The sequence below is a fragment of the Gastrolobium bilobum genome, unplaced genomic scaffold, assembly GCF_033153095.1.
Source record: "Gastrolobium bilobum isolate Gb01-03AN ecotype WA unplaced genomic scaffold, APGP_CSIRO_Gbil_v1 utg2614, whole genome shotgun sequence".
Classification (NCBI taxonomy): domain Eukaryota; kingdom Viridiplantae; phylum Streptophyta; class Magnoliopsida; order Fabales; family Fabaceae; genus Gastrolobium; species Gastrolobium bilobum.
In genome coordinates, this window is record NW_026895962.1 from 55,794 (window position 1) to 66,247 (window position 10,454).

General features: G+C 35.2%; 2 protein-coding genes across 3 annotated transcripts; one reads left to right on the forward strand and one right to left on the reverse strand.

Moving 5' to 3' along the window:
* Positions 1-1,050, forward strand: LOC133297000 (NDR1/HIN1-like protein 13). Its single transcript, XM_061496046.1, has one exon. It carries the CDS (start codon positions 80-82, stop codon positions 899-901), a length of 822 nt encoding a protein of 273 aa, XP_061352030.1. The 5' UTR covers positions 1-79; the 3' UTR covers positions 902-1,050.
* Positions 1,051-4,254: 3,204 nt separating this feature from the next.
* On the reverse strand, positions 4,255-9,752 carry LOC133296991 (protein ROLLING AND ERECT LEAF 2-like). 2 transcript variants are annotated; one of them, XM_061496037.1, is made up of 6 exons: positions 8,458-9,752; positions 8,124-8,424; positions 7,635-7,706; positions 6,894-7,108; positions 6,442-6,665; positions 4,255-5,305 (listed from the first exon to the last, which is right to left on the reverse strand). In XM_061496037.1, the coding sequence occupies exons 1-6, from the start codon at positions 9,226-9,228 to the stop codon at positions 4,591-4,593; spliced, it is 2,298 nt and encodes a 765-aa protein (XP_061352021.1). In that variant the 5' UTR covers positions 9,229-9,752; the 3' UTR covers positions 4,255-4,590. The 2 variants fall into 2 exon arrangements, with proteins under 2 accessions (XP_061352021.1, XP_061352020.1); XM_061496036.1 differs by having other exon boundaries at positions 8,124-9,752.
* Positions 9,753-10,454: the final 702 nt, after the last annotated feature.

The following is a 10,454-nucleotide window of genomic DNA, read 5'->3' on the forward strand; positions in this document are numbered from 1 at the left end:
ACTCACTGTCCTCTCTTTCTCTTTGCAGTTTGCATTTTCATTTTGCAGATAGCTCCTTCATTCGTCACTGACTCACTCAATGGCTGACCGAGTTCACCCCCGCGACTCGCCCCCCGATTCCTCAGAATTACAAATGACCTCGTCTCAGGAGGCCGCCGTCGCTCCGAAGGCACTCCTACCGCCTCCATCTGAGAAGCCTGTTCCACCGCCGGGAACCTACGTCATCCAGATCCCCAAGGACCAAGTCTACCGCGTCCCTCCGCCGGAGAACGCCCGTCGCTACGACCAATACACTCGCCGGAAACACCGCCAGAGCCGCTGCTGCTGCTGCTTCTGCTGGCTTATCGGACTCATCTTCATCCTAATCGTGCTCCTCGGCATCGCCGCCGGCGTCCTCTACCTCGTTTTCCGTCCGAAGGCGCCGAACTACACCATCGACAGCATCGCCATCAGAGGGATCAATGTCACGTCGCTGTCGTCCACGGCGGCAATCTCGCCGGAGTTTGATGTCACCGTCAGGGCTGACAACCCTAACAAGAAGATCGGGATCAGTTACGAAACGGATAGCTCCGCAGAAATCTTCTATAACGACGTGAGGCTGTGTAACGGCGCGCTGCCGGCGTTTTTCCAGCCGTCAAATAATGTAACGGTGTTTGAGACGTCGTTAAAGGGGAGCGGAATCGAGCTGACGAGCGAGGATCTAAAAGCGTTGCTGGGGGCGGAGACCAAACAGGAAGTGCCGTTGACCGTTAGGCTGAGGGCGCCGGTAAAAATAAAAGTGGGGTCCGTTAAGACGTGGAAGATTACCGTTAAGGTGGACTGTGATGTAAAGGTGAATGATCTGACGGTGAAGGCCAAGATTGTTTCTAAGCATTGTAATTACAGAGTGAATCTGTGGTGATAAGGGTGTGTTTGGTTATAGAGATAGGGGGAAACCTTTATGAGATTATACATTATTTTTTTTATTTAACATACTGTAGTGATGTTGTTGATGTTGATTTTGAATATACTGTAGTGATGTTTTCAGACATTATACAATACATTAGATGGTGTTACATTTATTGATACATAATTCATGTTAGTATTTGATTCGATTTGATTTTGCTGGAGACATTCAAATTTTTTTTTCGGAAGAAATTAGTTTCAGTGTTCATTCTTGAAATCATGTTGTTTGGTTGGTGATCTCTGAAACAATAGCTTGCTCTGTACCCAAAAAATGGTCAAACTACTTGCTTTTACAATATAAGTAATTTCAGACCTTATAAATAATTTTACAATATAAGTAATTTATGAAATAAAAATTTGAACTAAAGTATTTATAAAAAAAAATACAATGTATTTAAAACAAAAAATAAAAATAACGAAACAAATAAATGAATCAAATATTTATAAAATAAATAAAGTCAAAAGTAACTGTTAATGCTTTATATTATAGTATGCTTTCCTTAATGTTTTAAATAAAATTTCTATGTTTCAATTAATTTTTTTTTTTGGGTACCTAAGTTCCAATTAATTTTAGTTAATGTTATTGTATAACCAAATCCAAGAGTCGTAGACTCGTAGTAGTAGTTGTTGGCAGCTGTAAATTACCAAGTTTGCTTACTTGTTTTAACAAAGCAGATATATATTACTTAGTCAAAAAAACCAATGAATGGGAAAAAGTCTACTTTTTGCGAAATCAACGAGTGGGATTTATATGCACAAAGAGATGGTGTAAATAATTATTTTATACTAGACTTTAACTTAAATAAGTTATATATATATAAAAAATATTGACTTTGGCTGATTTGTATACATCCTAAACTTTGACCTATATTTAAAAAATAAAATTTTTGATAGAAGTCTGTTAGTTTGTTTAAGCTTATTAAACATTCAACAGTTAAAAGAATAAATAAAATAATATTATTTTATTATTCAAAATTATTAAAATAATAATTTATTTTATTTTATTTAAAATAAATGATATGATATAGGCCGACGTACATGCTTATAATATAAAAAAAGTCTATGGGCTGTTTTCTAATTAGATTTATTTAAAAGTCTAGTGCTATTTTATTTTACTATTTATAATATGTCAAACCTAACATAATATAGACCAATCTAACTTATTTAGACCGCTATTTGATTATACTTGGAAGGAAACTTTTGTACCTAAGTCACACCCTCCTTCAATGTCCCATATAAGTATATACCATTTCAAATTAGTTTTTCATTGTCTCATTCTTTTATGCTTTCGTATTATCATTGTAATTAGAAGTCACTGTAAAGTTGTTTCATTTCACAACGGTGTGTAGAATTTCACTACGTATTTTAATAAGCCAAAGCTAATTCCAACTTTTAGATGGAAGAGGCTATGATTCTTCTTTTTTATATGTAGATAAGAATTTTTATTTTTATTTTTTTGACTTTTAGTTTAGAATCATTCTTAATTATACCTAAATAGAGGAAGTTATTTTAATCTTTTAGGAGGAAAAACTTTCTTACTTCACAACAGATCACCACCACCTTCCACCTTCACAACGGGAGTCTGAATAACTATTCAACGATAATACATTTATACTTTACTTAATATAAAAACTTTGTAAGATTTAATGTTAACTAGCTTAAGTATGCTAATAATATCCAAAGAAAAGCTTAAGTATGCTAGTAAGATTTTGTATAACTACACTATTTCTTCTTCTTTTTCCTAATAAAATACTCATTTAACCACGAACTTTATTTAATTGGTCAAAACGTAAAGAAGAAAAAAAATATTTCTTGTACAAACCGTCACAGGAAAATTGGCCAAAAGAATATACAAAACTGGACTGAGCCTAACGTTTACAAATTATGGACAGCAAAATTATTGATAAAAAACTTCAAGTTTCTATTTAAAAAGACAATCAATACGCCAGGGAACGATGTCAAAATCAAAAACTGCACGAGCTTTCAGCTATGTGCCATTAGCTTTAAAAAAGGATTTCTAGTACCATCACAGACAATTATATAACGTATAAAAATATTAAAATATAGGAAAAATATACTGTTAATAAAAATAAAATAAACACATGATTTATGCTGAAGAAAGCATGCTCAGATTGTTTTATTTTATGCCGCTAGATCTGTTGCCATCGTCACAATCTCCGTCATCAAACTGATCAAAGTATTATGATTTTATTTTTATTTTTATTTAAAAAAAATAAATAAACAAAGTTCAACAAACAAGCATTAGGGACTTTTTTTGGGGTAAAATAGAGATGAATTTGTTTATATATCTAGGTAAGTGCATCTGGTAACCATTTTATTTTATTTTATTTTCTAGGGGAGGGGTGAGGGGGTAATTAAGAAAGTTGTTCATTTCTTTTTGTCTAACTCATATTCAAGAACTTGAAGAGAAGGGTGTTGTAATATAACATAACTACCCATTGACCCATATTTATATTACATAGCTTACTAGAGGTTGCTGTAATTTCTCTTATTAAGAGTTACTGCTATGGTGAGATGTCTTACAATTAGTCAATTGGGAGTAAGGTTGCAATGTTATGATGTATCAATAGCAAAAGAACCAATGTCAATCGTAGTAACAAGGAAGGAGAAGGCTCAGGTGAAAGAAGAGAGTAAGTTTCTTACAAAAAAAATAAAATCATAGAAGTCTCCTTATTTGGATATACCTTGGAGATTATCTTGATTTACCTTATTACAATTACAAATTCACCATGACCAAGTCTAGTTCTTACGTCCAAATTGCATTTTTTCAACATCAATCTGGGCTGTGATTCAATGCATCTGAGACAAGTTCTCAAGAATATCATCCTGATTTCCTCAACAATTCCACAAACACACGGGAGTTTACTAGTCAAGATGATCTACTACAAGAGCTCTCACTTACGAGAGCTCCTTTTTAATATTCAAATAAATATTAACTAATAAGGGATTAATGTTTTCATATGATATAGATAAAATTATCTCCTACACATACATAAAAATGTATGGAGCTCATGTAGGGCTATGAGAAGAGAAGAAGAAAATACAAGTCTCACACACTTTTATGTATACGTAAGAAATAAATTTATTTCCTATAACATGAGAAACATTATTCTCATAAGCGAGAGAAAAAGAAAATATGGGTCCTCTGTGCTTTTATATGTACGTTGAAGATAAATTTGTCTCCAACAACAAAAGAAATATTAAATCCTATAACATAAATGAAAAAAAAATGACATTAATAAAAAAAATCAAGAAGAGTAAGTACAAGTTCAGAAGTTCTACCAGAAACCTTTGTTTAAAAAAATAGCATTATACAAGTTCTGTATTTGCAGCCAAATTTCTTCACTACAGAACTGTACTTACAGCTCTTACCGAATCTGTAACACCCAGTCACAACCTCACCAAAGCAATCTATCAGCTCCCATTTATTCTTAAAAGGACTAAACTAACAAAAATTAAGTATGGAAAATCAGTAATGACTTTATTACATCCTTTCATGTACAAATGCAGAAATGCTCCATCCAGTGGACTTGTATGCTCAGCACAAAGCTATTATTCTGCCACTCAACAACGTTTCATGCGATCCTTTTCTTATTGTTTGGAATTTGGATGTCTATTTTTAGATTAAACCACTTGAGATTGAGAATTCAAATTACCATTTTGAGACTGAGAACTCCATCGATGGTAATTACTCTTAGCATCCTGAATGGCTTGTCTAAGTTCTTTGTACATTTTGACAGAAGAACCAGACAAATTATTTAATTGACCAAGAAATCTAATCAAGCTTGCTCGAAATCGATCAAAACCTGCAACCCAGTCCTCTGAGGTGTCATCTCTCAATAAACTATCTGATGATTCACCAACAATATCAGCTGTCCAAATTGACATATGAGGATCAGCACCTTTTCCCTGGTTCTTGTCTTGATGCGGTAAGAACCGGGCAGTATCAGCTGCTAAACTCTTAATAGAATCCGCAACATCCTTGACAGGTAATGTACCAAGCTTTTCCAACCAGACATCACATGTGGTATATATTGGAGGGCCATAATATCTCGTGATTTCAGATTGTGGCCTCCTTTTTCTCTTGGATGATTTCTTTTGAGGAGGAACACATTTGTAAAGCCATCCATTTATAGCCTCCAGATAGGATTTCTGAGCTCCAAACCACTTGGTAATGCTTGATGATAGAAAGTGGAGTTCATTTTCAAGATAGGTAGTAATCTGCCTGCGTACTTCAGAATGCATGGTGATTCTAGCATGGCTGTTGTTATATGCTGCTGACATGATCTGAAACTGAAGCTTGTGGCATTCATACATCACTTCCCACATCCGATTTAACCTACCAACAACGCATAACAGAAGCAGATGAAGTACAAAACAAGAAGAAGCTCATATTAATGAAAACAAGTATATTTACATGTGTGAACCAACATGTCAATGCTTGAGAAAACATAAATTGATAACTGATGCAAAGTCATTAAACCGGCATTCAAAGGTTGTTAGTACAGCATAAGCAAGTTACAAAATAGAAAGCCAGCAATCTCGTATAATCAATTATATAAGTTAAACTTAACACTAGAACTTGGAAAAAAATGTCAGTTACATTGAACTATAAGATACCTCCTAACTCAGACAAAACGTTTATGATCTGTAGACGCTAAATTGTTGACACGCAGGTCTTCTCCTTATACAAGAACTTGGACACAATAGGTAATCTTAACTTCTAAATTTGGAGAGCAAAGAATGATAATTCTTATTCGACAACAGCCCCTAATAAAGAAGAGGAGGAAAGCAGTGTCCCTTTACATTGCACCAGAATTATGTTCTCTCCTACTATGGCTTATGTGTAGAAACTTCCCTAAGCTTTGAAGCTCACCAACAAGACTCCTTGAACTCATCAAACTGTGCATATTGACCCCCAAGATTATATGCAGAAACCCCCCTAAAGGAAGTCAATATGCACGAACTGGTGAGCTCATAGAGTCGTGTTGGTGAGTTTCAAAGCATGGGGGAATTTTCTCCGCTTGACCTATATTTGGAAGGGCCCTATATAAAATGGATAAGAATTTTGAATAAGGGAGTACTTTAGTCCAAGCTTGAAATAGAATGACTTTCACAAAAGCAAAACTATACAATTCATTAATTGAGCTTTTTGAGTATCTACTATGTTTTAGTTTAACAAATTTATAGTTTTAGTTGAAAAAGTTTAACCAAATGAAGACCTTTATGTCTACCAAAAAAAAAAAAAACACATTTATAAAATATGAGCACAACTTTTACAGAAGATATTAACAGAAACTTTCTATAAACTTTTTTCTTGAGGAATTTCCCGATTGCTCTTCATGGTGCATATTTTAGTCCACCCTTCTGGGCATACAATGTATTATTAAGTCAACACATGTCAGCACGAAACAGACACTTAGTAAAACAAGTTGTGGCTTAAAACAAGTTGTGGCTTAAGCTATAGAACCATACCCTTCGATCAACTCCTCAAGTTGTGGCTGAAGCTCTTTGTCCCGCAACTCCTCAATCCTCGTTGATATAGAGTCTATCCTGTGAATTGCAACTCTGATTCTTGAGTGCAGATTCTTGACCGTAGCACGCGTTTTATCAATAGTGGAGGCCTTTTGTCCCTTTGATTCCAGGTGCCTTAACATTTTACACTTTATGTCATATTCCTTTCTGACAATCTCACTAGCCTGTAATTTGCACAAATAAACAATGATATTAGCAAACAGACAGAAATGCCCGTATTCTATGGCATGCACCTATTTGTTTGAAATACTTAACTGTCGACAGAATAACTTGAGGGTTTATTCTAAGATCCAAAACAAGACTTCTGCAACATACTATTATCAAAAATGTAACATACAGAAAAAAAAAAAAAAAGAAGGTTGACATAAAAGTCAAAAAGAAATACGCAGTACCTTCACTTCATCATAGAGCTTCCTTTCCCAAGCATATAGCCTATCCAAGGTTGATGCATGGCTTCCGGAGATCATACAGGAATTATCAAAGAGATTGTTTGTAAGGTCCTGTAAATCATCTATAGAGTTTGCTCCCAAGGGGTTTCTAGATGAAGAGGATCGAGATGATGCCGTCCTATGCCAAGTTAAGTACTTAACCGAGTCTTGAGCAGGTTCTAGGAAGAACAAAAGAAAAAAAAAATGAGATATTGAATTCCAAAAACAGCTTTCAACAAACAGCAATAAGTATCTACATTCCCAAAGCTATATACGGTGTATTCCTTGTAAAACATGCTTCAGAACCAGATAGTCTAATATGACCACGTCTTGTAAAATGAGTTTCACTTCTAATGGAAGACCAGAGAAAGCTATTACTATACTGCAGCATTTAAATGGAAAGGAAACCAAAATGAATTTTAAAATAAGTAGGAAAGAATCAACATCAGTTACATCTTCTCATAAAACCCAATTAAATAGTGGGGTCCCTAGATTATCTACAACACAGAATCCAAAACATTCACAATTTCTTAAACACCAACAATAGCCATATTTCCTAATAAGATTTGCATCACTTTTACTGGGGGGAAATCTGTACTCCTAAGGAATACTTTCAGAGCTAACAAGAATATTGGTTCAACCCAACAAGGTCAGCAATGTCCATGAAACATGAAAGATCAACAATAAAAATGACTCAGAAATTACCTTCTGGAACTTGACTTGGGTCTTCCCCACATGAGAAACATGCCTTAAAAAACGAGGATACCAAGGAACCATCTGTTACAATTAAGAGTTCTCTGGTTAAAACTTTAAAGCATTTCATTTTGAAATAAATTACACAGTAATTAAAAGAGACTTCCAAAAGCCTCTTTGAAACAGAAACTGAAACTTGTTTTTGAAATAAGATATTTCGGTAACAAATGTACCATCCTCTCAGTAGAACATTCAAGCAGGGACTCTCTATATCCTATAGAGTATATTCCTTTCACTATTTTTGGCCAGGTGTTTATAGATCCTAAGTAGTCTACAGAAGTTGCATTAGTTACAGAACGTGAGGGGAAAAAAACACTTGTCATACAAAATCTCATCATTGTATTTTACTTATATATTGCTAAGAACTGCTGATATTTAATATTCCAAGGATGATAACTGACACACAGAGACAGATAGAAAGAAGAAAGACAGAAAGATTACTCTCTTTTGCTGGGAATATTGGACGAAAGTGAAATTTATTTGCTTCAAGCATCCTTGGAACCTCTTTACCAGATTCAGAAGCTTTAATAAACAGAAGTTCAATATCCTTCATGCTTGCAAAGAAATTCTTAGGGGCGACTTTATTTTCACTATCACTATGATTTTCTCTCGCCATTGATTTATTTGTTTCAGGTGGAAGCAAAGGTACCATAGGTGCTGTCTTCAATGAGGGTAAATTAGGAGAGTTTCCCTTCTCCCCATTTACTAACTCAACTTCAGAAGCTGAATCCCCTGTTAGATGCTTAGTTGTGGCAGGTAAAATATTTGCTTGAACATGATTATTAGCTCTATTTAGATTTTCAAATCTTTGGACTAGAGTTTCTGCAGCAGGCTCCTCATCAAATTCATCTTCAGAATCCCGAGAGCCTTCCCTTCTATGAGTTGAAACCTTATCTTCATCGTTTTCCAACTCAGGAATTCCTTCATCCTCCCTCAGTCGTTTTATATCATCAGCATTCTCCAAGCCCTTCACTTCTTGGAAAGAAAATTTGTCCATGGGATGAAAAATGCCAAAGAAATCCCACTGTGGAGTTCCAGCTGGAAGAGAATCATCTTCAAATGCTGATGTTTTAGACATTCCAGCAGCATTTTGTGGAGTACTTGATGATGTTACTGTTCCTATAACAGGTACGGGAACTTTTTCTTCAATTTTTTTGGAAGAAATACTGCTGAGTTTCATATGATTTGCTTGGAACTTACTAGAACTAGGAGGGGATGAAGTTGGAGAGAAGGTTTCAGGTTCAGCTGAATCTAAGCGTTGTGACACAGATGGTGAAGAGAATGAGAACTGTGAAAGGTTCTTCTCAGTAAGAGCCAGTGGCTCTTGTGTTGCATTAGTGGAAGTGTATAAGGAAGACTCATTTGGTGCTTCAGGTTCAGTGAATTTTCTTAGAGCTGTTCCTGTATTTTTCAGTGACTGAACATATGAAACATGAGCAGCTGCTAGTGAGCAACGACCATCAAGTGCTTGCCTAACAAACTTCTTCCTTTCACGGCACAATTGCAGTGCCTTGTCATCCTCCATTTTAGAGCTTGAAGACCCCATTTATCCAAAATCCAGCTTTGGCTTTGGCTTTCCCTTTATGGAGATCCAGGACTTGGAATTCTATATATGCAAAATCATTCACCATGAAAAAATATTAGATAAATAATAAAGGAATTAGTAAAAAGATTGTAAACACATTATAAAAATCACTAGCAAACAGAAATGCATCTGAGGAACAAGCTGAAGAAAACAATGCTAACGAAACCATTGCTGCAGCAAACAACACCCACAATTGCTGAAGGAAAACCAGAAACAATCAAAGAAAAAGAATATCCACTTTCCCAATAGATATTGGCAAGCTAGTTGAAACTTCAAAAACTTAATGGCAAAAGAAAATTTTGAAAACGCAATGCGAGGGCACAGCACTAGGAGAATCAGAAAGCAATGGAATTTCACAGAGGAGAGAAATTTCAAGGGAGGGATAGACAACGCAACTGCAAAAATCGGTTACAGAAAGTGGAAAAATTTTCAGCAACTAGAAAAAGTTTGGATCGAACCCAAAAGCAGTTCATATAGCAGGAACAAAGAGGGTACCCAAAAATGCAAAAGACGCAGTGAACAACAAAAAGAAGAAGAATGGAACGTGAAAAAGTTGGGGAATTTGGTGTGGTACCGAGGCTGCAGTGAACAAGAGCTACACGCTAAGAACTTGGATTTCAGCGATGGCCCATGAAAGAGAATAATTGACAGAAATAAATAGGATATTGAGAAAAATAAGAGAATTTTCAGAGAAGAGAGAGAAAGAGGAGAGAGAGAGAGAGAGAGAGAGAGAGAGAGAGAGAGAACATTGGAACGAATCTCATCATCATCATCACTCCATGGCTGTTTCCATGCAAAAGAAATTCCACAACAACACAGAGTGTACTGTGGAGCCCACTTTTATATGGTTCCACTTTTCTGCCGAAAGTGGAGCGTGAGATCACGCGCTTATAGCATTCATTATTATTTTAGTGGAAAGAAAACAAAAATTTGTACTATCGTTAAAGCATCTAATCTTCAAAACCATTAATTTTACAGAAAAAGCATCTAAGTAAACTCTAAAGTTCTAAATTTATTTTGATTTATTTATTTACTCCTTTAAGAGATTGGAAAAGAAAAAAAAAAGATTTAGAATGCAAAGTTTCACATTTAACGTAAAGAATCTTTCCAAAAATAGAACTTGCGATCCGATCATTAAAATTCAGTACGTTACTATGAGTGTTGTCCCTTAGCTGGAATTTGCAAAA

Excerpts from the sequence above, each read along its gene's own strand:
- LOC133296991 (XM_061496036.1), bottom strand. The coding sequence starts at position 9,228 with ATGGGGTCTTCAAGCTCTAAAATGGAGGATGACAAGGCACTGCAATTG. Across the intron at positions 7,707-8,123 it reads AATATTCCCAGCAAAAGAGA|ATGGTTCCTTGGTATCCTCG; the intron begins GTAATCTTTCTG and ends TAATTGTAACAG. Across the intron at positions 7,109-7,634 it reads CCCAAGTCAAGTTCCAGAAG|AACCTGCTCAAGACTCGGTT; the intron begins GTAATTTCTGAG and ends TGTTCTTCCTAG.
- LOC133297000 (XM_061496046.1), top strand. The coding sequence starts at position 80 with ATGGCTGACCGAGTTCACCCCCGCGACTCGCCCCCCGATTCCTCAGAA.